The following is a 27,187-nucleotide window of genomic DNA, read 5'->3' on the forward strand; positions in this document are numbered from 1 at the left end:
AATTGTTTATTTTAAGGTTAATATTATTCTACTGAAGGGCATGATAAAAGACTCGAATAAATGGAGTCTTGTTCTGGGATAGGAAAGTAAGTCAGTTATAAAGATCATTTCTCTACAGACTAATCTGTTAGCAAGAAAGTCTCATCAAAATATACTAATATGATTGAGGAGATGTGTCACTACTTGTGAAACTGATGATTCTTCCAAATGAATTTTACAGAGGTATAAGAATAGCTAAAAAAACAAACACATGTTATGTGTATGGGTATGTGTGAGATGAGATGTAAGGATTAATTCAAAGCAAGTGGCTCTAGTCTAGATATGGACCTATCAATCCAGAAACAAGCCTGGAAATCTGACAAGCATGAAAAGAGTGGATTGGTTACTAATTACTCTTTTTTTTAAGCTTATTTATTTATTTTGAGAGAGAGAGAGGGAAAGAGAGCATGCACGCAAGTGGGAGAGGGGCAGAGAGAGGGAGAGACACTTCCAAGCAGGCTCCACACTTGTCAGTGCAGAGCCTGATGCTCTGCCGTAATCAAGAGTTGGATGCTTAACCGATGGAGCCACCCAGGCGCCCCAGTTAGTAATTATTCTTGAGACAGTTGAGTAATTTGAGTACTTAAAATCAAATTACTGTACAGGAAAACACACCATGAATGTATTTACAACTACCTGGAAAAAAAATATTTGAAACTTAGTATAGAGTGGGATATCCTTGCTTGTAAAGAGCATTTTTAAATTCCTAAGAAAAGAGTAAATAAATAGCTTAATAGAAAAATAGGCAAAGAATTTTATCAGTTCCCCAAAGTAACTGAAATAAATATTATAGAGAATATGTCTCACCTCACTGGTAACAAAGAAGTAGAAATTAAAATGGTGAGTGAGGGGCGCCTGGGTGGGTGGCTCAGTCGGTTGAGCATCTGACTTGAGCTCAGGTCATGATCTCACAGTTTGTGAGTTCAAGCCCTACATCAGGCTGTGCACTGACCGTGCGGAGCCTGCTTCGGATCCTGTTTCCTCTTCTCTGCACCTCCCCAGCTTGGGTGCGTGCTCTCTCTCAAAAATAAACAAACATTTAAAAATAAAATGGTAGGTGCAAATATATTTGGTTGTGAGGAATTTTAAAGATTATTGATAATACACATTTGGCATAGTTTAGGTATGGTAAAATGGCTGTTTTCATAAACTTGTGAGTATAAATTGGGTAGAATCTATTTGGATGGAAATCTGTGAATTTGCATCAAAAATTATATACTTTCAAAAAGTATATAACCTTTGACCAGAAACTTTGCTTTTAGGAACTTAAACCTAAGAAAGTAAGTTTACAAATGTGAACTGGTATATATACAGGGAAATTCATTTCAGCCTTATCATATTGAAAATTTGTAAACAGGCAAATGTGCATAAATGGAGGGTGAGAGAAAGAAATTCCATTTCACCTACATCTGTTAAAAAAAGAATGGATTAGGTCTGTGTGTACCTGTATCGAAAGATATCCACAGTAGAATAAAAAAGTATTTGCAGAAAAAAAGGCAGATATAATGTATATGTATATGTGCCTGTGTATCTGGTGTGTGTTTGCTAAAATAGTGTCTCACAGATTAAATTTCTTGGTTAATAGTGATCATCTCTGGTGCGCATGGTTAGTATTTTACTGCTCTTTTTGACACCGACATATTTGAACTTGTAAAAATTAGCATTACTTACATCAACAAAAATAATGTTAGATCCGTGTTTGATATTTATATCTTAATTTGGTTTAGTTGAGACTTTGGATAACCTTTCCCACAGTTAGCCTGTCTGAAAATTAATTTTCATTGTAAAGATTAGGTCACGATTGGCAAACTCAAAGTAAATTGAGTATTGTGGAAATATTGCTTATTTTTTTATCTTTCAAAAAAATTAGTATGATTTTGACAAATCAGAGAATTTGTAATTAAAAGCAGAGAAGTCCTTTTTGTTTGCAAGAGTCCTTCACTGTGAAGGACTTGTAAAACCTGTTGCATGGTGTATTTTGTCATTTTTCATGGTAAATTGTAATGTCCTTTAAATCAAGGCCTTATTTTGCATTCAACTTCATTTGATTGCTGAGTATACGTTATAGAACAGTGAGAAAAGTGAATATTGCACCCAAAACATACATATTTTAATGTAGTTATGGGTACTATGCTATATTATAATGGGTTGTACTATGTATAATAATTCCTGAAGTCGATTTCTCCATTCTCAGTGAAATGTACCTGACATGCACTTTCCATTTTCTTAAAGGTGAATGGTACATTGGTGACTCATTCAAACCATTTGGAAGTGGTGAAGCTAATCAAATGTAAGTGTTATTCTTAGTGTTAATTGGTTTCTGAATTCCTTAAAGTAGGGATCAGCAAACATTTTCTGTGATAGGCCAGATAGTAAGTATTTTAGGATTTGTGGGCCTTACAGTGTGCTAGTCAACTTTGTCATTGTAGCACAAAAACAGCCATACACAGTATGTAAATGAACGGGTGTGGCTGTGTTTCAGTAAAACTTTATTTTGTCAGAACAGTCTGGGCTGGACTTAGCCTCTTGGCTGGAGTTTGCTTTAACCCTGCATTAAAGGAAGGTCTGAGGCGAAAATTCTTAATTTACTAATAACTATCTTCGGTCCACTACGTATACATGGTTGATTATAATATCCTTGTCATTCTTGGTAATATGGTAATACGGAAAGCATATGGTAATATGGAAAATGCATGAGTCATCTGAGGGGGAAGAGATTGAGAATTGAGATGGAATGACCCAGATGAACTGAAATGGAACTTTAAAAATCATCTGGCATAATCATGTTTCCTCAGATAAGTAAATGATTAAATAAAATGCAGGGTAGTGATCTCTTGGAAATCTCCAACGTTAAGAATTTAGAATCTTCTGCATCAGACTATTCCACAGTAAAGTAGACTACAATTGGGGCACCTGGGTGGCTCACTCAGTTAGGCATCTGACTTCATCTCAGGTCATGATCTCACGGTTCATGAGCTCAAGCCCGTCGTTGGGCTCTGTGCTGACAGCTCAGGGCCTGGAGCCTGCTTCGGATTCTGGGTCTCCCTCTCTCTCTGCCCCTCCCCCACCCATGTTCTGTTTCTCTCATTCTCTCAAAAATAAACATTAAAAAAATTTTTTTTAAAGTAGACTACAAATAAATATTTATAGCTGAGCAGAAACACTACTGTTTTATTTAATCCATTTTTTTTTCATAGACTGGACATCTTTTGGATAAATTTAATAAATGGCATTCCTCCTTGGCCATCTTACTGTTTAAAACAACCCTTGAATTCTTTTACGTTTATCAGACTCCCAGTGCTCTAAATGGTCACTGTGATCATAGTTCTTAATCTCAGTATGTTTTAAAAAGAAAAGGGACAATCAAAATTAGGTCTGCGTTTATGAATAAATTTGATTATTTATATGATGAGATTGTGATTTATGCATTTTTATGTGCTACATAAATATGATGGCTTATGATAATAACTAAATAGATGCCTGATAACTAACTATTGCAGAGTATAAAAAGATGATTTCTTTAGTTTTTTAGGTTATATATTTTATCCATTCCAATGTAAATTTTACTTAAAAAATTAAATCCTAGCACTATAACAAAAGATGACTTATCTAATAACGAGAGCCTAGCTAAAAACTTAAAGCATAAAACACTCTGAGTGTCCAACAGATATAAATTTGCAGTGCCTCAAACCTGTGTATACTATAGCATACTAAAGTATACTATACTTACACTGGAGGTCCCCCATGTCCTACTGTGTAATGAATGCATTTTCTAGACATAATACAAGTGATTTCAAATGGAAGCAGTTGAAACATAGCTGAGGAAGGGAAGGGAAGAAATAGGAAGCTAACAGAGGCAAGCACATGGATAAGTAAATAAGACATAGTAGATGACTTTCTCACAGAGAGAAATATAATAAAAGAAAACCTTGAAAAGTATATGTACCTAAAATACCCCCAAATAATAGCATTTGTGACCAATAAGTGTTAAAAAAAAATGGTTTTTAGGACCCCAGACACTGAAATAATTGACAGTGAGTTCCATGGACAGTTAAATAGGGAGAAAAGTGTGAATGCATTTAAAGGTTTGATTGGAAAGTCTAAGAGGAAGATTTTGTTATTCAGAGGTCAGCTATCTAGAAAAGTCCTTAATTTGAAAGTCTCATTTTTTCTCAATGCTAGATAAATGAGCGTCTGTTGTCGAGTCTTTCTGGTCAGGGTTGATTTTGCTTTCTGTGCTTTCTTCCCCCTGTAATATGCTTAGTGAATTTCTGTCTTCTCCACAGTTTAAAATAAAAACTCACTATTTATTTGTTGGGTTTTCTTCTCCAATTTTCGTGGGTTTTTTTGGTCATATGCATTTTTTAAAGTTAATTTAAAAGTGCATCATGATATTCTAGAAAATTGGTTAATCCCTGCCTCATTATAGCGTCTTAAAATAGGATCATTCCTTAAATTTACATTTGAGAAATTAATTGAACATAACCATTAGTAGATGGTTGCTACTAACACACTCTTCCCTAAATTAGAAACAATTCTTGGGACTAGAAATTTTATTTGCTTTTATGTAATATCTGATATTTTGAGTGGTAATTTGCTATCTGAAAATGGCACTGTTCTTTTAGATTTTTAGGGGAGTAACAAAAGAGAAATGACAAGTTGGATTCTTTTTTTCTGGAGCGATGGTTAGCAGATCATGCTTGCTTACATAACTGGATCTTATAGAACTGTCAAAGATGAAGTAGTGAAATGCTGTAAAAAAAGGTGACAGTGTTCTTTTTCCTTCCCTCCCTTTCCTCTATCTACCCCTCCAAAGCTGGTTCCTATGTAGCTCTCACTGTTCAGGGACGCCCACCTGGGTCGCCCCAGATTCCACTTGCCGATTCTGAAGTAGAGTCATCAGTCATTGGACATATGTCTCCCATCATGACATCCCCTCATTCACCTGGAGCATCTGGGAACATGGAGAGAATTACTAGTCCTGTGCTCATGGGGGTAAGAGGGGGAACACTTCTTTATAAATGCTCAGTTTATATAATGGTGCCTTTGCTTTATATTAAGACTTTTGAAGTGTTGAGCTGACAAATTCAAGTTCAAGATAGTAGAAAACAGCTCCCTAATATAAAAATTTACATAATACTTCGAAATGATTATAGGGTATTGCGATAACACATTTAAGTAACAAATACTTAACACCTGCCATATACAAAACAGGAAGTCATTCACAAAAATACAGTTAAGATACCCTATGTTCAAGGTCCCCAGTTATCTTAGAATATATAGTTTAAGAAGACAGAGGTATTTTTGTTTGTGTATTGTTGTGTCCCCAGTGCTTAAAATATTGCTCGGCATACAGTAGGTACTTAAACCTTTTGTTGTTTGAGATAGAATCAAGGGTATATGAGTAATTACAAAGGCAGAATGTAGGCATTACGAAGGGGAAAATACTAAGTTCTGTGACAATTCAAAGGGAGGAAGTACATCCAGTTGTAGTAAGGAAGGACTTTATGGAAGGCTATTATTTGAATTGGACCTTGAAAAATGGGTATCACTTAAGTGGTGGCAGTGGGAGAAAAGTAGCCCAGGTAAAAGAAGTAGAATAAACAGAAACGAAGAGCCAAGAAAGCACCAAGTGTTGGGGGGAAGTTGCCAGGACTCTCGTTTGGTCGGTGCCTATTAAGGCTTGAAGTAGTGGGAGATGAGGCTTGAAAAAGGTAAGACTATTTGAAAAATCACAACTACCAGACTCATTTACATGTAACTGGGTGGGCAGTAAGAACCTATTAAAATTTGGGGGGAGCGAGAGAGTGATTTTAGGAAGGCTAATTAGATAAAATATTATAGGGTTGTGAAGCAAAGAGAGACGAGTTAGGGAGCTGTCTTAATATTTCAGGCAGGAGGTACTAGGAGTCGTGCGTGGGGATTGGTAATACAGATCCAAAGGATGGAAAGTGTAAGATCTTATTCTTGTACTTAAGGCAATTTCATTTCTCCAGCTAATAATCAGTATTTAATGTTTTCTTGAACCTAGTTTAGTAAAAGTGAAATAAAAGGGCTGAAATTTCTCAATAACCTTGTCATGTCTAATAGCCTGTCTTCATAACTGCTATTTATTTTAGCTTCACTTTCCCTGTATTGGTTCTTTTTTGTTTGGTTGTTGTTGTTGTTTTTTTTATCTTTTTTCTAGGAGGAAAACAATGTGGTTCATAACCAGAAAGTAGAAATTCTGAGAAAAATGTTACAGAAAGAACAAGAACGGCTGCAGGTACTAAATTAGAAATGGGGATGTTTACAGGCCAGTGGAAATGTGAGTGGGCATAGTTGAGTTGATATTTGTCATGATCACAATCACGCAGTATTGTAATCAATGCCATCTGCTAATTTATTAAGAATGGACTTTTTCTATATTTTCTTGACATAAGTAATTAATTCTCAAAATATTTTTATAACTTTTCAGTTATTGCAGGAAGATTACAACCGAACACCTGCCCAAAGATTGCTAAAAGAGATCCAAGAGGCCAAGAAACACATTCCTCAGCTGCAAGAGCAGTTATCCAAAGCCACAGGCTCTGCTCAGGTAGCATCGCTGTTAAAAATGCTACCCAACTTTTTGCAGGAGATTTTTCTTCTGGGAATGTGTTCAGTTCAGAGGGTTGCAGTTGCCTTTTTTAAAAGTGATTTTTTTTCTAGCCTAGGCCAACAGGATGTCCTGTGTAGCATGTTACAGAAATAATGATGAACTAAAAGAAATGTGGGCTTCTAATTCTCTGCTTGCTCATGATATCATGTTTCTTTGTTCCGTAATAACTTTAAAAAGAATTGAGTGCTTTTGCTTTGATGTAACAAACTACCAAAATGTATTCAGACGCATATATTTACATTTTTGAGACTCATTCTGCCATTTTGTAACAGAATGGCAGTTAAGTTTTTAGGAACAGATTTTATAAAATGACAGGCATTATGCTAAATACAGAGACAAGCGTTTTCTTGCTTAATCTTCACAACAAGCCTCCAAGATTAGATACTACTATTGTTTCCCCCCATTCTACGTGTACACTTAGAGAACCTCAGAGAGAGGAAATAACTTGTCTGAGGTCGTGTACCTCAAAAGCAGCGGAACTGGATTTAAACCCAGTCTGATGAGTTCAAAGCACTTTCATATTGTTTACAACTATATTTTTACTGGAATTTTAAACTAGATTTAAACAGAGTTTGTTACATAGGTATCAGTTATGGAGATGATGGTCTCATTAGAAAAATAGCTTAACCGGATTTATATTCTGTAATATTCATGTTTGGAATATGAAAGGCTCCTTATAATTTATCTTAAAGCAAAACGGACAAATTACCTGCACCATTTAAACTGAGTAAAAGCTCTTGATTTATCATGCTTCCTGAGTCTATAAGTGAAAAACACTGGTTCATAGAAAGCCGCAGATTCTTTGAGATCATCTAGCCTCATCTCATTTTAAAGTCAAAAAATCATGCGGTTGAGAAAATAAGGGGCTACACTGGTTAGGTGACTTACACAAGGTCGCACAGCTGTCAGGTCTCCTGACTTCCTAGTTTGGTGTTACTTTCCATTTACACAGTATTTTTTTTTTTCATTACTTTTAGTCCCATTATCTCTATGAAATTTTGAGTCATATGCCTCAGTAATGTTGACAGTTTTATGTTGTTATAATTACTGAGTGAAGACAACATTCTTATTCTGTTCAAACAATAAAAACATGGTTCCTGATCTAAAAGCCTGTAATAATTTATATTATAGTATTGTGTCCCAGAATTGGCAATTTTTTTAAATTTTAAAGTGTTAGAAGGTAGTTAACCAGAATCTATAGTGTAATAATCTTTGCTGTAATGGGCAGGAAATATGAATTATACAATTTAACCTTTTTGTTCTCTTCAGAAGTTTGAACTTTTATTCTCTTTGCTAAATTCAGATCATGCCATTTTAGAACCACAGAATTAGAAACTACTGATGCTTTAAATTTTTAAAGGTTTAAACTTTCTTGATCGCATCAAACTGGCCAGCTTTTACCAGTCTCCGTTTAGATTGCAGCGTGAGTCTGTTTCTTTATGCAGTCAGTAATGACTTTTTTTTTATTGTGTTGGTGTGTTTGTGTGTGTGTGTGTTTGTGTGTTTAATCTGTTTTAGGATGGAGCTGTAGTTACGTCCTCCAGGTCTTTAGGTGACCCCCCGACAGTCAGTGAGGTAGAAGCAGACCCTGGTGACGGACTAGGGAGAATCGACTACAGCAGCGGAGATGCTTCTCGGCCCAGTAGTGACAGCACAGAAGTAAGTGTTCTACGTCTTGGTCTTGTATTCTTCTTTACAGCTCCTTTCCATATTTGATTTTAAGTTACGTGAATAAGAGGTGTTCTCTTATACTTTCTTTTTATCACCACCGCCTTTAATAGAGCAATCTGATGAGCAGAAATCCTGGCCACTGTTGTATATGAGCTTTTAATTCCAGAGTTCACTTTTTCCCTTAGACACACATTGCCAAATGTTTCTTTTGAGGAGGTGGAATTTCCCAGCAGGCCTCTTGTTTGTGGGTTGAGAAGTTAATAATGCTAGTGTTTTTTTACTGAACCAAGAAGCCAACTGTTGATATCTTTAAGTGCATGTTAATATTCCATTTGTGGTCAGAGTGACTCAGTCTTGAATCATGGGGCACTTTGCCATTACAAAGAGGAAAAGCCTTAGTCCTGTTAGATAGACTTGAGTTAATAGCCCTTGTTTAGTAATGCTTTCTTGATTAACCCCAGAATTGCCAGATAAACATGGGTATTTGTTAAGAAGATCATAAGAAAATATTTCAAATTGAATATGATGTAGCACCATAGTCATACGAGTACTTAAAAGCTAAGTTCACTGTTGCTTACTCAGCAATACTTTGTAAATGGTATGCAGTGATAAGAATAATGACTTAAAAAAGTAGACCACCCTCTTTAAAAGTGAGGAGGAAAATAGTCTAAACCAGTCTTTTGGAAACTGTAGATCATGGAGTCAGTTTAGTGGATTAGGGCTAGCATTAAAAAAGAAAGAATAGTATAGGAAATAATGCTTTGCAAAATGTAGATGAGGTAACTGTTACTTCTTGTGACTTTTGTTATATACACATGTATGTGTGTGTGCGCGCGTGTGTGTGTTCATCCGTATGCTGGTTAACAATGTAAAATTTCTTTCTCTTTTTAAATTTTTTTAACGTTTATTTTATTTATTTTTTGAGAGACAGAGGATGAGCGGGGGAGGGGCAGAGAGGGAGGGAGACACAGAATCCGAAGCAGGCTCCAGGCTCCGAGCTGTCAGCACAGAACCCAATGAGGGGCTCGAACCCACAAACTGCAAGATCATGACCCAAGCCAAAGTCGGACGCTCAACCAACTGAGCCACCCAGGCTCCCCAACAATTAAAATTTCTTTTTCTTATTGAAGGTTGTGATAAAAAAGTTTGGAAGCCACCAGTTAAAGCCATCATTCAGGCCACCTTTTGAGGCTTAGGCCCAATGACTCAGTCCTTCATTCAGGGAAAATTTGAGGATTTTTTTTTTTTTTTTTTTTGGAAAGACAGTGCTAACATAACAGTCTTATGATTGGTCAATAGGCTAAAGGTTTTAATGAAACATTTCAATTTTGACTCAAGAAAAAAACATTTCCTGGCCATACACACCATATGCTATAATGACTCGTTTATGTTACTTATTTTAGTTAATTCTCAAAACAGCCTTATGAAGTAGTACTATTGTTACCATAATTTTACAGAAGAAAAAACTGTGGCCAAAGGGAGTTAACTAATTTGCTGACTTAACCCGATAGTATGTGATCTGCCTACATCTAGCTCTAAAGTACCATTACCTGAAATATAAACAAAAGCCCTGAGGAGTAAAAATGCATAACATTTTGGGAGAGCAGTGAAAATTTTACTGGTATTTGGGATGATGAATGGAATGGCTAGAGTTTATCTTAGAAACAGAGGCTTGAGTTCAGGTTTTAGAGGCCTTCAAGTTGTTCTAGAAGTACTGTTTTGGGGAGGTCCTTCTCACATTCTCCTTTTAGATTCACTGCTGCTTCTCCTGTTTTCATGGCTCGTCTTTACCATTCGATAGTTTCTTGAGAGGACAGGGACAGTCTTATTTGACTCCATGTCTCCAAAGTCTGGCAGATCCTACAATCAGGAATTCAGAACAGATGGTACAAAAGAAAACTTTGAATTTTACCTTTTATTTAGAGGAATGTTACAATGAAATATGTGGGTTAGAAATACAACTTGATGGAGGCACCTGGGTGGCTAAGTCAGTTGAGCATATGACTCTTGATTTCGGCTCAGGTCGTCGTCTCATAGTCATGAGATCGAGCCCCACGTTAGGCTCTGCACTGAGTGTGGAGCCTGTGCTTAAGATTCTCTCTCTTTCTCTCTCCCCCCTCGTCCCCCCCTAAAAATTAAAAGAAAAAAAGAAATATAACTTTATGAAACACAGAGTGAATTGGCAAGTGTAGAAATAAACATTCCAGTGACTTGAGATTATTTGAGATGTACTTGGTGTTTAGTAAGTATTTGTTTTGTTTTGTTTTTAATTTTTTTTTTAATGTTCTTTGAGAGAGAGAGAGCACGAGTAGGAGAGAGATGGAGAGAGAGGGAGACACAGAACCTGAAGTAGGCTCTAGGCTCTGAGCTGTCAGCATAGAGCCCAATGCAGTGCTCGAACCCACGAACCTTGAGATCATGACCTGAGCCGAAATTGGACACCTAACCGACTGAGCCACCCAGGCGCCCCTATAATAAGTATTTGAATGAACAACAGAATGAATGCAAGTTTGGGCTCTATCTTGCTTGCAGTGGAGAGGCACGATCAGAAACATGTCAGTGTGGCAATGAATTGCAATAAAGAGAATTGCAATAAATCTGTAAGGAAAAAAGATTGCTTGGCCTAATAAGACCCTAGCAAATGTGTGCTGAATGGCTAATAAAGAGTTACCATTTATTGACTTCCTCCTACTTTGTGTCCACAGTCATGCCTACGGTACAAATATTCTTTTATTAAACTCTCATAATAATATTAAAGAAGCAATATCACTATCTTATAGATGAAGAAATTAAAGCCAGGTAAATAAATGGGTGTTGTGGAAATCCAGATGAGAGATAATACATCGCAAACTAGGATATTTACTTGAACACATAACTAGTTTAATTCCTACAAGGTCTGTTGGAAGCTTAAGATGTGCTTTGTTTAGCTTGTGGATTTCCATGTTTGTTTCATTTGTACTCTGTTAAGACCACAGGAACCAATGGGTCTTACTTTTGAATCAGTGCTTTTACTTGTTTCCTATTTTCTGCTCCCATTTTATAAAGTAATATTCTTGTAATGTTTGTGATACCATTGTTATTGTAAAATTCCCTGCTTATGCTCACCTCAGAGAAAGCTGTGAAGAATACCCATGTACCCGGTTCTCACAGCAGAAGCAAGTACATCACAAATCAGCATCTAAAATGTAGAGCATCTGTCTGGTTTTTGTGAATCTGTGGCTGATATTTAAAAAAAACTTATTTTGGAGACTTTTAAACCTATTCAGAAATAGAGGCTAACATAATGATCCCTTTTACGTACTTGATCACCCAGCCTCAGAAGTCATCAACAAGTGCTCAAACTTGTTCTGTCTGTATCCCTCATTCTTCACACCCTCCAGATACAGGATTCTTTTCAAGTAAATCCATGACATTATTTCATCAATATGTGTCTTGAAGAGAAAAGAGGACTTTTTCAAAAATACAGGCGTAATAACATTATCAAATCAAATTTCTAAGTATGTAATTTGATTACCCTAATTGTCTCATAATGATCTTTCTGCTGTTGGTTTATCTGAGTCAGGATCTAGTCAAGGTCTTCAGCCTTTGGTTCATAAGTCTCTTAATTTGTTATGTCCTTTTTTTTTTTTCCTTGCTGTTCTTTTGTGACAGAAACTGGGTCATATGCCTGGTAAAGCAACCCACATTTTAATTGTATTTTCATGGTGTTGTTTAACATGTTCATCTCTCTATATTTCCTGAAAGCTGTTAGTGAGATCTAGAATCTTGATCAGATTAAGAGCTGTTGTTTGGCCAGAACAATTCATGGGTGGGACTGTGTATATCCTGTTACATCACATCAGGAGGTGGATGTCTGGTTGTCTTTCTCTGACTGTAAGTTTAAAGTGTGCAGACTATGTCAGCATGATTCCTTCATAATCAAATTTTCCATTAAGCTTTTATATAATGTTGTCACCAGTCACTGATGATCAAAATGCCTGCATCCATTCTTTAGTGGTTTCAAAAGGATGATATAATTTTGTCATTCCTTCTGTATTTATCAGATGGAATCATTTTATTTTATTTATTTATTTATTTATTTATTTATTTATTTATTTATTTATTTATTATTATTTTTTTTTAATGTTTATTTTGGGGACCGAGAGAGACAGAGCATGAATGGGGGAGGGGCAGAGAGAGAGGGAGACACAGAATCGGAAACAGGCTCCAGGCTCTGAGCCATCCGCCCAGAGCCTGACGCGGGGCTCGAACTCACGGACCGTGAGATCGTGACCTGAGCTGAAGTCGGACGCTTAACCGACTGAGCCACCCAGGCACCCCCAGATGGAATCACTTTAAAAGAATTTTGTCTTATTAGCTTTTAGGTGACCCTAAAATATAGCTGATACAGGAAATGTGGGATAAATACTTGATTCTTATCCCATGATGTACCTGTTTCCAGAGGAGTTGGTACCCTCACAGGATCTAAAGGTCACCAATGTGGGGGTGTGTGTGTGTGTACACACGTGTGTAATATTTTGAATTCATAGATTTTAACATATTTGCTTATTGTGTTTTAGTCCATTGCAGTTATTATTTCTTTTTGTTGCTTAAATTGTCCGTTTTTGGGGCAGTGGGAACTCCTTCTAGTTGTCTTATGTGTTCTTTTAACATGACCTCCCAGTAATTTTGATAACAAGTTATCAGCAGCGCTTTCTGCTGTGACAAGATTATTCTATCTTTATCTTTTATGTCTCTTGTCCAAGACCCAGAGTCATCCATTTGTCCAAGGTGGAGCTTATATTTGAAGCTACTGTTTTTATCTTGTGCTGTCTTAGTATATGTATAAATAGCATGCGTGTTCCCCGTTGGCATTCACACAAAAATCTCTTGCACCTCATTTTCAGCTGCTCTGACGAATGGCTCCCTTGCTGTGGAGTGTTCCTCATCCTCCAGAATCGAAGTTCCACACATCATATTCTTTGTGTTTTGTATTCGGTCATCCCAAACATACCCTGTAAATTTTAGAAGGATCCACATGTCACTTCTACACGATACTCACAGAAAAATAGAAACTTAATCTCACTCCTATAAATAGGCCAAAATGCTTTTAACTTGCATAGAAAGAAACAGTTGGGGGCAGAGGGGGTTAGAAATGGTGGATAAAGACAGAGTTTGACTTTGACATAATTAGTTTGAGAGATACATAATGCATCCAGTTAGGTTTATTTGGTAGAAATTAGCCCTCAGTCCTGGAGATGAGGTACAACTATTCTGTTAGTGTGATATTGTTCATCAGCATAAAACTCAAAAGGCCAAGAGAATAAGTGCCTTGCCAAAGTCGGGGGAAAAAATAGTAGAGTGAGGTATGATGCAAGATCCTTTGTGGTTTCAAATACAAATGTGAAATCCGGAACCTTGTTTTCCACCCTATTTTTCCTTGTCCCTTTTTGGGGAGCCTGTTGAAATGAACTGAATGTCTTTTTTTAGAGTCCCAAGAGTGCCCTGAAAGAGAGGATTTATCTAGAGGAAAACCCAGAGAAAAGCGAAGTGATTCAGGACACTGTGAGTATGGAGTCCATGAAGCGGTAGGGCTTCCTTTCGCTTTCCTTCCACTTCAGTAACAGACACCCTGATATTTGTGTATTTGGGGATGGAGGGGGAGTGGGGAGAGAAGAAGCTTAAACTGATTCAGTAAGATTTGATAAATGGAGAGCTACTCCATGATAGTAGTATCAGGTGGTTCAGTGTTACTTTGCTTATTGTGGTAAAAAATGCGTAACGTAAAATTTACCATTTTAGTAATTTTTAAGTATACAGCTTATTGTCATTAAATCGTATTGACCTTCGTGTACAACCGTCACCGTATCTGTCTCCAGAACTTTTTCATCTTCCCCAGCTCAGAGTCAGTATCCATTAAACACTGACTCCCCATTCTCCTCTCCCCAGAGCACTTAACAGCCATTGTTTTACTCTGAATTTGACTAGGTTCGGAACCTTATATAAGTAGCATCATACAGTGTTTGTCCTTTTGTGACTATCTTATTTCACTTAGCGTAGTGTCTTCGAGGTTCATCCATGTTGTGGCCTATGTCAGAATTTCCGTCCTTTTTAAGCCTGAATAATAGTCCATTGTTTGCATATACCATGTTTTGCTTATCCATTGATCTGTCAGTGAACACTTGGGTTGTTTCTGCCTTTTGGCTTTTGTGAATGATGCTGCTGTGGCCATGGGTGTAAAATATCTATTCAAGTGCTTTCTTTTAGTTCTTTTGGGTATTTATTCAGAAGTGAGATTGCTGGATTTTGCATATTCTTATGTGAATACTTTTAACATTCTGCTTTTGTTTTCTAATTAGATTTGTATAAAGTTTTATAGTAAAAGATTTAATTAAACAGCAAGTGATCCGTCAATTATTAGCAACATAAGGGTTATTGAAAATTCAGAGACATGGAAACAACTGTAAACTCAAAAGTTGTCTTGACAACCACTCTGAACAAATTTCCGTTGTTGCACCATTTTTTAAAAAATTACAAAAGCCTTAGAGTTTAAAAAAGAAGCAGTAAAAATGTCAGAATCAAGGTTAGAAGACGCAAATACAAAGGGCTGCAGCACACTTAAGGAGGGAAGACTTAGCTACATACGACTTCATGTATCTTGCGGCTACATGTGCATACCTTCAGCTCTGAGATGCACGTGGCCCCCGAGTCAGGATCGCCCCACTGTCCTTGCTCAGCCCCAGATCCTGCATGTCAGCTGCTGTCAGGTTTGAGCCAAACTCATGCCTTCCTTGTTTCCTCCCCAATTTTTATTTCCTTAATACTGTATGGCCTTTGATTTTAGTATTTATGGACCTCATACATCGCATATTTTTTATATCGTATGCTCGTGCCCTCACACTGCCTTCTTCCGGCTCAGTCCGTCCTTGTGAGTGAGCTGACAAGTGGATGAGCTGTGGCACGGGAGGGAGATCTGCCAACCTACATTTTCGTGTTTGCAACTCTGGTTCTTTGTTTCTATACAAAATGATTTTAATTTTGTGCGATCGCTTGAAAATTTTGTTGCATTATGCCAGCGATTTGCAACCGGGAGTGATTTTGTCCCTCAGGGAACATTTGGCAGTGTATGGCAACGTTTTTGATTGTCATGGCTGGGAGGCTGCTGCTGGCATGTAGTGGGTGGGTAGAGGCCCAGGATGCTGCTTAACATCGTACAATGCACAGGACGGCCCCCACAACAAAGAATTATCCAGCCCCAAATGTCAGCAGTGCCAGGGTTGAAAAACCCTGCATTATGCACTTAGGAAAATGAATTGAAAATGAAAAAACAGGGTTCAGTGACAGCTTTCAATTATGCAATGTTAATAGAAGTCTTTGTGTTAACCTCTTCACTCACTTCATCTTATCATTTCTATTCTCATTTTTCCTTTGTCTTGTTGTCTTCGTTCACTTTTCCTAATCTAGCTTTTGAGAATTGTAATTATTTACAGAAGCCAACTTTCTGTCTGGAACAAGGTTTATATGAAATGAGTGGAGTACACAGAGATTAGAATCAGATATCCAAGAGTGTAGTGAGCAAAAGGTGTTAATTATTTCCAGAGGAAATGTTTTTTTCTCCCTAAGAACAGTTGATACTGTTGTGGTTTTCTTTGCTAAAATGATTCATTGCCTTGAAAATTTGAGAACCACTTCTTTGAAAGTGAAGCACTTAAAGAAAATCAATAAAATGAAATCTGGTCGGTTGACTGAACCATTTCTTTTTGATGATTTGGCTTCATTTTTTCTCTGAATTTGACCAACAGATAATTTCTCTATTTTTTCTCTCTGAATGTTACCAGGACACTCAGTCACTCATCGGGAGCCCCTCTCCCCGAATGGCACCTCATATTATTGGAGCAGAGGATGATGATTTTGGTACTGAACATGAACAGGTGATGGCTTTTTTTCTAAAAAACAAATTATTAATTATTTGATATGTTTACTTTGTTACAAAAATGAATGCTTTTGGGAGATTGAAATTGTATTTGTAAAGATTTGAAGCTGTATCTTAGAGCTAAGATTAATTGCTTGGCTTAGTTGTTTATTTTAGCTTTGACCAATAGAAATGACTTTGCTTTTAAAGCTGATAAGAAGTGATTGATTTACACTAAAGTACTTCCTTTTGGGAGAGGAGGGTGCAATTGTAAATATATCTTTTTTTGATTTAAAATTCCAATGGTTTGGAAATATGATTGGCTTGATTCTTGGTTTTGTATCCCATGATCTTGCTAATAAACTCACTACTTCTAGGAGCCTTTACTTTTTTTTAGTTTTTTATTTTATTTATTTTTTTGTTAGTGTTTATTTCATGTTTGAGATTGAGAGATAGCGTGAGCAGGGAAGGGCAGAGAGAGAGGGAGACACGGAATCCGAAGCAGGCTCCAGGCTCTGAGCTGTCAGCACACAGCCCGTTGCAGGGTTCGAACTCAGAAACCTTGAGATCATGACCTGAGCCAAAGTTGGACAATTAACTGAATGAGTCACCCAGGTGCCCCTTGGAGCTTTTTAAAATAGCTTTTTGGGGGCCCCTGGGTGGCTCAGTGGGTTAAGCATCTGGCTTGGGCTCAGGTCATGATCTCTCAGTTCATGAGCTTGAGCCCCATGTCAGGCTCTGTGCTGACAGCTTAGAGCCTGGAGCCTGCTTCAGATTCTGTGTCTCCCTCTCTCTCTCTGCCCCTCCTTTGCTCACTCTCTCTCTCTCTCTCAAAAATAAAACATTAAAAAAAAATTTTTTTTTTAAATACATAAAATTAAATGGCTTTTTGGGATTTTCCACATAGACAACCACATCGATTTCTTTGTTTCCAATCTGTTTATCTTTTATTTCTTGTTGTTACCTTTATTGTACTGGTTAGGACTTCCACTATGAGGTTGAATTGGAGTGGTAAGACAGGACATTCTTGCCTTCTTCCTGACCTTAGGGAGAAAGATATTTAGTCTTTCATCATTAAGTGCGATGTTAGCTATAGGTATTTTGTAGATACTGTTTATTAGGTTATAGAAGTTTACTTCTATTTCTACTTGCTGAGAGTTTTTTTGTCACGAATGAATGTTGAACTTTGTTAAATAATTGACATCATACAGGTTTTTTTTTTTTTTTTATTTAGTCTCTTAATATAAATTACATTGATACTAGTATGTTGGACCAGATTTGCATTCCTGGGATAAACCACAGTTGGTCGTATAGTGTATTTTCCTTTTTATATATTACCAGATTCAATTTGCTATTATTTTGCTGATGATGTTTACATTGTTTTTTATGGGGTATATTGGTCTGTAGTTTTCTTTTTTTAGAATGTCTTTGGTTTTGATGTTTAGGTAATGCTGTCCTCTTAAAATGACTTCAGAAGTGTCCCCTCCTCTTGTGTTTTTTGAAAGAGATTGTGAAGAATTGGTATTATTTTAACTTTAATTTATTTAAACATGAGAAATTAAGTGGAAATTGTGAGTCAAGATGACCTTAAGTTGAACTATTAGTTTCCTGTGTTCAGTGCAGTTAGGGAATACAATTATTCTAGGAGTTGTCTCACTTAAACTTATACATCTCCATTTTCATACAACCATTTCTGCGATTAGCTCAGAAGGAAAGGAAGACACCTATTTCATTATTAGGCAAAAACCTCCCATTACCTTTTTAGAAGTGTTGCTACTCTGCTTTTTTACTTACTGACTTGTAGACATCTGAGTTCCTTGGTAATTATCTATTGAACTTGCATTCTCCTAAGATGGTTTTTCTTCCAAGCTGTTTCCAAGAGATTATTAATTTCCAGAGGGAGAGATTCCATAAGCCCAGGTGCTCACAAGTCCCAGTGAACTTTTTAAGATGTTAGATTTTTTTAGGGTATGTCAAAGTGAAATTTGGGTAGTTGTGTTTAACTGAGCTTACCTTACATTTTGCATCTGTGTGGTGGAGTTACTGATGTATCATTATTTCCTTTTCTAGATCAATGGGCAGTGCAGCTGTTTCCAGAGCATTGAACTGCTAAAATCTCGCCCTGCTCACCTGGCTGTTTTCTTACACCACGTGGTTTCACAGTTTGACCCTGCAACGTTGGTAATGTATTTGACGATTTAGCCAATTCAGAGTTCCTACATTGATTCTTATACTGTAAAACTTTGCACTTCTGCAAGATGAGTTGCTAAGCATATATGGATAGATACGTAAGATAGTTGAAAAGTTATTTATTTTTAAACTTCCTTGCATGGTAATGATTACATTGTCTGTAGTGGCCTACTTGTGGGAGACTTTGCTACTCAGTGAAGATCTAGCAGATTATCTTTTTCATGATTTCTCACTTTCTTTCTCTTTTCCATTTCTTCCTCTACTGCAGCTCTGTTATCTCTATTCAGACCTATATAAGCAGACCAATTCCAAGGAGACTCGGCGTGTCTTCCTCGAGTTTCATCAGTTTTTCCTGGATCGATCTGCAGTAAGTTACCAAGTTAATATTATGTCATCTGCACTGTCGTACGTTGAGTTATTGGTCTCCTACTTCCAGTCTGCCCTCATATTTTTGGACATTATTGTTTTGGACTTTCTGACATCTATGTTGTGTCTCAGTTGCTGATTACTCTTGACTGTTACTCTTATTATTTTTAAATTAGTTGTAGGCTCTGAATTCTCGCAGTAGGTCTTAGGGGGTATACACGTACATTTGGGCTTATACATGTGCATAATAAGAGAGTGAAAAGGAGAACCCAAATGATATATGTATATATTGGGATCCAGAGGATATTGCTGGTATAATGAACTCTGGTTGGCCTCTTTGAAGTTTAGAGGCCCAAGTTTAAAAAGTGGTGGAAAAGATCTTACATGAATGATAATAGTGTTTTATTTTATTTTACCAGTAGAAGTCTTTATGAGATTTTTAAACTAATGGGTTTTATTATTCTTGGCCTCGTGGTAGGGTAAGTACCAGCCCGTAATGCTCCCTGGATAATTGTGCTGCGGTTCCTGAGGCATCTTCCACGTTTGCTCCTCTCTTCTATGACTGTGTCACAACTTCCCTCTCCTGAAACCTCATCGCCTCCTCTCCTGCCCTTTCTCAGCTCATGACCTTGCTGTTTTCTTTGAGAAATTTGAAGTATCTGCAGGTGAACTTCTACCAGATATCAACTGCCTTCATTCATCATAGTATATGCTCTGCCCTTTCTCCTGATGTTGTGGAGAGACTGTCTTGTTTTATACCAAGGTGACTCTTCCCCTGTTTACCTGGACTGCATTTCCTTCTTCCTACTTGACAACGTCATCTAGCAATTGCCATCCTTTTCTCTGATATCGTCAACTTTTTGTTTTCTGTTGAATCGTTCACGTTAGCATGCAGACGTTGTGAGTTTACCAATCCTAAAACAAACATACCCAGAAACATTTTTGTCTCCACTTCTCCCTCCAACTCTTACCTCATTATCTTTGTATTCCTTTACAAAGTTGCCTGCACACCTACACATTGCAGAATACAGTTACCTTTTCAGTGAGGCCTTCCCTGACCAACCTACTTGAAATTTTATCCCTTTCACTTTCTGTCACCTGTCATGTTATTTTTGTCCATAGAACTTTTATTTTGTTGGTTTATTTTGTCTGTATTCTTACTCTTCTGCCCTGAATGTAAAGCTCCATTAGGGCAGATATTTTTGTTCTGTTTGTTCATTGCTATTTTTCCAACACTGATTGATCCTGGAAGAGTGGTCACTTTGATATTTATTGAGTGAATGAGTTAGGGTTTTGATTATACTGCCACTGTTTAAAATATTATAAGGGCGCCTGGGTGGCTCAGTTGGTTAAGCAGTCTGACTCTTGGTTTTGGCTCACGTCATGATCTCATGGTTCATGGGTTTGAGCCTCACGTCAGGCTCTGTGCGCCGCACAGAGCCTGCTTAGGATTCTCTGTCTCCCCCTCTCTCTGCCCCTCCCTCCCTCTCAAAAATAAAACAATAGACTTAAAAAATAAAATATTATACATATATTCATTAAGATGATTTACTTCCATGAGGAAACTATAGTATATTGAAGTATATTTGAATTTCACATTTCCTTTTTTTTTTTTTTTTCTTTTTTTTTTTTCATTTTTTTAAATTTATTTTTGGGACAGAGAGAGACAGAGCATGAACGGGGGAGGGGCAGAGAGAGAGGGAGACACAGAATCGGAAACAGGCTCCAGGCTCTGAGCCATCAGCCCAGAGCCCGACGCGGGGCTCGAACTCACGGACCGCGAGATCGTGACCTGGCTGAAGTCTGACGCTTAACCGACTGCGCCACCCAGGCGCCCCAACATTTCCTTTTTTTAAAATCGAAGTACAGTTGACATTCAATATTATATTAGTTTCAGGTGTACAACATAGTGATTTGACAATTACATATATAATGCTCACCATGGTAATAACTATAGTTATCATGTCACTATACAAAGTTATTCTAGTATTATTGACCTGTATTTCCTGTGCTATACTTCTAATCCCTGTGACTTATTTATTTTTTTACTTTTCTTATAAGTTTTTAATTCCAGTTCATTAACAGACAGTGTTATTTAGCTGAAAGTGTACAGCATAGTGATTCAGCAATTCCATGTATCACCTGGTGCTCATCACAAATGCACTCTTGAATCCCCATCACCTATTTAACCCATCCCCCACCCTACTTCCCTCTGGTATCCCTGTTTGTTTTCTCTAATTAAAGAGTCTGTTTCTTGGCTTGTCTCTCTCTTTTTTTCCCTTCGCTCATTTGTTTTCTTAAATTCTACGTATGAGTGAAAGAAATCATACGGTATTTGTCTTTCTCTGACTTATTTTGCTTAGCATTATATGCTCTAGCTCCATCCGTGTCGCAGCAAATGGCCAAGATTTCATTCTTTTTTAAGGCTGAGTGATTTCCATTGTACATATATATACCACATCATCTTTATCCATTCATCAGTCACTGGACACTTGGGCTGTTTCCATATCTTGACTATTGTAAATAATGCTGCCATAAACATAGAGTTGCGTGTATCCCTTTGAATTGGTGTTTTTATATTCTTTGGGTAAATACCCAGTAGTGCAATTGCTGGATTGTAGGGCAGTTCTATTTTTAACTTTTTGAGGAAACTCCATCCTGTTTTCCAGAGTGGCTGCCCCACTTTGCATTCCCACCAGCAGCGCATGAGTGTTCCTTTTTCTCCACATCCTTGCCAATACCTCTTGTTTCTTGTGTTGTTGATTTTAGCCATTCTGACAGGTGTGAGGTGATGTCTCATTGCAGTTTTGATTTGCATTTCCTTGATGGTAAGTGATGATGAGCATCTTTCCATGTGTCTGTTTGCCATCTGGATGTCTTCTTTGGAGAAATGTCTGTTCATGTCTTCTGCCCATTTTGTAATTGCGTTGCTTTTTGGGTATTTAGTTTTATAAGTTCTTGCTATACCTTGTATAGTAACCCTTGTGGGATATGTCATTGCCAATACCTTCTTCTGTTTTGTAGGTTGTCTTTTAGTTTTGTTGGTGGTTTTCTTTGCTGTGTAGAAGCTTTTTGATTGAGATGTAGACCCAATAGTTTATTTTTGCTTTTGTTTCCCTTGTCTCAGGAGACGTGTCTAGAAAAAAGTTGCTATAGCCAATGTCCAAGAGGTTACTGCTTGTGTTCTCATCTAGTATTTTTATGGCTTCAGGTCTCACATTTAGGTCTTTCATCCATTTTGAATTTATTTTTGTGTATGGTATAAGAAAGCAGTCCAGTTTCATTCTTCTGCATATTGCTGTCCAGTTCTCCCAACACCATTTGTTGAAGACATTGTCCTTTTCCCATTAGATATTCTTTCCTGCTTTGTTGAAGATTAATTGCCCGTATAGTTGTGGATTTATTTCTGAGTTTTCTATTCTGTTTTAATTGATCTACCTACGTGTCTGTTTTAGTGTCAGTGCCATATTGTTTTGATGACTACAACTCTGTAATATAACTTGAAGTCTGGAATTGTGATGCCTCCAGCTTTGCTTTTCTTTTTCAAGGTTGCTTTGGCTATTTGGGGTCTTCCATGGTTCCATACAAATTTTAGGATTCTTTGTTCTAGTTCTGTGAAATATATGGTTGGTATTTTGGTAGGGATTGCATTAAATATGTAGATTGCTTTGGGTGGCATAGACATTTTAACAATATTTGTTCTTCTGATCTTTGAGCGTGGAATGTCTTTCCATGTCTTTGTGTTGTCCTCAGTTTCTTACATCAGCATTTTATAGTTTTCAGAGTGCAGGCCTTTCACCTTGTTGGTTAGGTTTATTCCCAGGTATCTTATATTTTTGGTGCACTTGTAAATGAGATTGTTTTCTTAATTTCTCTTTCTGCTGCTTCACTATTAGTGTATAGAAATGCATCAGATTTCTGTACCTTGATTTTGTATCCTGTGACTTTACTGAATTGGTTTATCAGTTCTAGCAGTTTTTTGGTGGAGTCTTTTGGGCTTTCTACGTATAACATGTCATCTGAAAATAGTGAAAGTTTAACTTCTTCTTTACCAATTTTGATGCCTTTTATTTCTTTTTGTTGTTTGATTGCTATGGCTTGGGCTTCCAGTACTTTGTTGAATAGAAGTGGTGAGAGTGGACATCCTGTCTTGTACCAGACCCGAGGGGAAAAGCTCTCAGTTTTTCCCTATTGAGTAAGATGTTAGATGTGGGTTTTTCAAATATGGCCTTTATTATGTTGAGGTACGTTCCCTCTAAACCTACTTTGTTGAGGGTTTTTATCATGAATGGATGTTGTACTTTGTGACTTATTTATTTTACAATTGGAAGTTGGTACCTCTTAATCCCCATCACTCATTTAACTTATTTCCCACCCTGTTTCCCCTCTGGCAACCATCAGTCTGCTCTGTATTTATGAGCCTAATTCTGTTCTTTGTGTGTGTTTGCTCATTGGTTTTAATTCTTAGGTTCCACATGTAAATGAAATTATACAATATCTGTCTTCTCTGTCTAGACCAGTTGCCTTGTATAATACCCACTTGGTCCATCATGTGGTTGTGAGTGGCTAGGTGTCATTCTTTTTTATGGCCGAGTAATAATTCCACTGTGTATATCTACCACATTTTCTTTATCCATCCATCTATTGGTGGATAGTTAGGTTCCTTCTATATCTTGGCTGTTGTAAATAATGCTGCTATAAACATAGGGGTGCATGTATCTTTTTGAATTAGTGTTTTTGTTTACTTCGGGTAAATCCCCGGAAGTTAATGTCACATTTCTTAAGAGCTCCAAGCTAAGTCAAATCTTTATTTTGCTGCTTGTGATCTGTATTAAATTTATCAGTATTAAAGTGTAATAACCCTGATAGATTTATTTGCTGATTATTCTTTCATGTCACAGGTGGTTTATTTATTTCATATAAATACAGAAATGAGCGTGTATATACTTTTTTACATTTATGCTAGCAATACTTCTAGGACAGTTGATTGGAGCTACTGTGTAACAACGTCAGTGAAAGAGAAAGCTTTGAAATCCATTTCACTGTTCTTCAGATGAATTTGGAGATCTCATAATTTGCAGCAGCCTTATTTTTTAATGTAAAGCTTTAGATCTTACAGGAACTGTTTAAATTCTCAAAGTATATGACAAGTAGGTATACATTATAAAGTAAGCATGAAGAGGTTAAGATACTTTCTTTAAATACAAAATAAGCTGTTTTCTAAGATACTTCCCAGATTGATGAGAGGGAAAACACAACTATGTGGTAATAGGACCGAAAACTGCAGTTATTATGGGGAAAATCCTAGCTAAGAAGAAGTTAATTATGACACGGTTACCTTAGTTGGGTCAATAGTAAAAACTATGGATGGTTATTGGAGATTTAATACTGCAAAGGCTCGACATTGACATCCAGTACCTTCTCATCGGGGCATGAATGTTGTGAGGGTTCTTTCACTTTACATAGGAAATTACTGGTAATATGTGGTTTGGAGTCTCAAGTACAGCAAAAAAAAAAAAAAAAAAAAAAAAAAAAAAAAAGTCATGATTATATATGACTAAATTTTTCATACCATATATACACAGTTTCGGTGTTAGCTATATTGATTCAAATGATGTATATAACTGATTATATTAACCAGTGATTATAGATATTTCCTGTATATGATCATTGGGGGAAAGGGCCTATTTTCATGTTGAAACAGTGGGACATTCCAGAGCTGTGAAAGTTGGATGGGATAAGTGAGCTTAAACCTGAATGTGATTGTAAAAATAGTTATCCAAGTTGTATCTCTTCACTTTATACAAGTCCTTATATATACACCTTATATAAGTATTTAGTGTTGTTTCACTTTTTGTTTGCATTTTTGTTTTAGCACCTGAAAGTTTCTGTTCCTGATGAAATATCAATAGATCTAGGTAAGTTTGGAGTATCAATATTCTGGAGAATTATGTCTCTGTCAGATATGTAGCACAGTTCATCTCTAAAGGTTTTATCTGTCATGTGGTAATGAGCAGATCATCTGAATCACAACAGAAAATAGGTTCTGTAATACATTAAACGTATATGAAATTGGAATTGTGAGGTAAAAAACAAAATGCACTGAAGACCTTCTCTTTGTCTTATTCCAAGTTTGTACCAAATAGCATTGATATGTTGCCAGTTATAATGCACAGGATATACCTTCACATCAGGTAACTCCTTGCCTTTTCTTTATGCAGAAAAAAGAAGACCTGAGCTTATACCTGAGGATCTACACCGCCACTATATTCAAACTATGCAGGAAAGAGTCCACCCAGAAGTTCAGAGGCACTTGGAAGATTTTCGGTAAGCTTGGTGGCAGATATAAACTGTTATGGTAGTTCTGAATTAACTTTCTGTTTAGGTAGGAAAAGGTTACACATTAAGTCCTTGGCTTAGCATATAGTCTTTATCACTGTGATTAAAATATAAGGAATACCTAGAGTCGAAGAGTTGGCATGGTACTGAGTCCACAGTCCCCATTCTGTATGCTTTCAGGATTTGAGCTCAGGGCTCCTCTAGGCTAAGTGTGTTCCTTCAAGATGTGTGTTCTGTTGAGTGATCGCCTCTAGAATTCTTTTCCTCTGGTGTCCTAGGTGACAGGGGCCCCAAAATAGAAAACTGTGACATTTTGCCTGTTGCTAGAAACTCATAGCCATGGAAACTCTGATGAAACATCTCCAGAGGGAGACGGTTCTTCTCTAGGCCACCTCAGGAAGCTTCTCCTGTTCCCTTTAGGCAGAAACGTAGCATGGGGCTGACCTTGGCTGAAAGCGAACTGACAAAACTCGATGCGGAGCGAGACAAGGACCGGGTAACTTTGGAGAAGGAACGGGCATGTGCGGAACAGATTGTTGCCAAAATCGAAGAAGTGTTGTAAGTAACAGAAGCATGTGCAAATGCACCTCTCTCTTGAGATGCTCCTTAATGCTTAAAGCACACTTTGAACAAACTCAAAAGGGGAGTCAGACCGTGTATATGGAGCCATGTATTTTGGTTTTAACATTTTAATTTTTTTTTTAATTTTTAAATGTTTATTTATTTTTGAGAGAGAGACAGAGCATAAGTGGGGAGGGGCAGAGAGAGAGGGAGACACAGAATCCGAAGCAGGCTCCAGGCTCCAAGCTGTTAGCACAGAGCCCAATGCGGGGCTCAAACTCACAGACTATGAGATCGTGACCTGAGCCGAAGTCAGACGCTCAACCAACTGTGCCACCCAGGCACCCCTAATGTTTTAATTTTTAAATTTTGCTGATGTTTTAGAAAAGTTCTTGTGTTTCTTTTTCTGGGTATTGGTAAAATGAGTAACTATAAAATGTCTAACTGATCAGAAACACTTCCAGTGGTTTTAGTTCATGGGCTTTGAAACTGTTTGAGGTCAGGAAACATTTACAGTTGATGACAGGAGTGAGAAAAGCCTGTAGTCCCCTAGAGGGTTAGGGTTTCTCTGCTATTTCATGCCAGGTGACAGATTGAGCTCTGTTCTGTTGCTTCAGGTATCTGAGTTAATAGCAACTCCTTCGTTAAACTTTAATATTTAATTTTGAAATATTTTTACTTTTAGGATGACTGCTCAGGCTGTAGAAGAAGATAAAAGGTAATATAACTGGGTTTTTTCCCAAGAATTTTACAAAAAAAAGAAACTGTCTTTTCTAAGTCCTGAATTATGATTTCTTTCTTTTAACTTCAAAGTATAGAGTGTCTCCCTCTGGTGGCCTCTGTTTTATTCGACTAATATTCTAGTGTCTGGAGTAGAGTCCTTTTCTATTTGCAACCAGTAGATACCTGCTTAGTTTTTTCTTGATGAATGAATTCTAAGAATTCCAGTATTGAGTTTTTTTTAAGTCATTCGATGTCTTTATTCTGCCCACCCTCCCTTCTCAGAGTCCTTCTTTGACTTAATCCTTTTCCTCCAGTTCAACAATGCAGTATGTTATCCTTATGTACATGAAGCATTTGGGAGTAAAAGTGAAAGAACCTCGAAATTTGGAGCACAAGCGAGGTCGGATTGGATTCCTTCCAAAAATCAAGGTAGGACTGGATACTAGTGTGTTCAGGTCCCTGTGCTTCTTTACACGGGTCGCAGTGCCTTCCTTCGTCTTTGTATTTACCGATTCAGCAAGTTAGTGCTGGGCGTGCTAATGTGTGTAAGACGTGGTCCCCGTTCTCAAGAAAGTAAAAAATCTAGTGAGACATTCAGGCGTGGAAACTAATGATCAGACAGTGTGAGGAGTGCAGATAGCACTTTATGCCGAGTGCCATCCCAGCTCTGTCACGGCCTCAGTCTTTCCTTTTATGGCGCCGGTCACAGTGTGTGATTATTTATGTTTTCGTTTAGTTTTTGTCAGACAGGGCGGCTCTGTGAGGGC

At 37.2% G+C, this 27,187-nt stretch overlaps 1 protein-coding gene across 3 annotated transcripts in view; it reads left to right on the forward strand.

Moving 5' to 3' along the window:
• ARHGEF12 (Rho guanine nucleotide exchange factor 12) overlaps nucleotides 1-27,187 on the forward strand; it is a 150,877-nt gene that overhangs the window by 88,480 nt on the left and 35,210 nt on the right. For 2 of the 3 annotated variants that reach the window (XM_047877721.1, XM_047877722.1), the window contains 14 exons: nucleotides 2,272-2,329; nucleotides 4,856-5,034; nucleotides 6,227-6,304; nucleotides 6,497-6,616; nucleotides 8,198-8,338; nucleotides 13,820-13,894; nucleotides 16,168-16,260; nucleotides 18,312-18,422; nucleotides 18,700-18,798; nucleotides 24,673-24,715; nucleotides 25,019-25,124; nucleotides 25,557-25,694; nucleotides 26,383-26,415; nucleotides 26,735-26,849. In XM_047877721.1, coding sequence (XP_047733677.1) covers nucleotides 2,272-2,329; nucleotides 4,856-5,034; nucleotides 6,227-6,304; nucleotides 6,497-6,616; nucleotides 8,198-8,338; nucleotides 13,820-13,894; nucleotides 16,168-16,260; nucleotides 18,312-18,422; nucleotides 18,700-18,798; nucleotides 24,673-24,715; nucleotides 25,019-25,124; nucleotides 25,557-25,694; nucleotides 26,383-26,415; nucleotides 26,735-26,849 — 1,389 coding nt within the window. The remainder of the gene's footprint in view (nucleotides 1-2,271; nucleotides 2,330-4,855; nucleotides 5,035-6,226; nucleotides 6,305-6,496; nucleotides 6,617-8,197; nucleotides 8,339-13,819; nucleotides 13,895-16,167; nucleotides 16,261-18,311; nucleotides 18,423-18,699; nucleotides 18,799-24,672; nucleotides 24,716-25,018; nucleotides 25,125-25,556; nucleotides 25,695-26,382; nucleotides 26,416-26,734; nucleotides 26,850-27,187) is intronic. The other variant, XM_047877723.1, reaches the window with a different exon arrangement.

The sequence above is a fragment of the Prionailurus viverrinus genome, chromosome D1 (assembly GCF_022837055.1).
Source record: "Prionailurus viverrinus isolate Anna chromosome D1, UM_Priviv_1.0, whole genome shotgun sequence".
NCBI classification, from domain to species: Eukaryota; Metazoa; Chordata; class Mammalia; order Carnivora; family Felidae; genus Prionailurus; species Prionailurus viverrinus.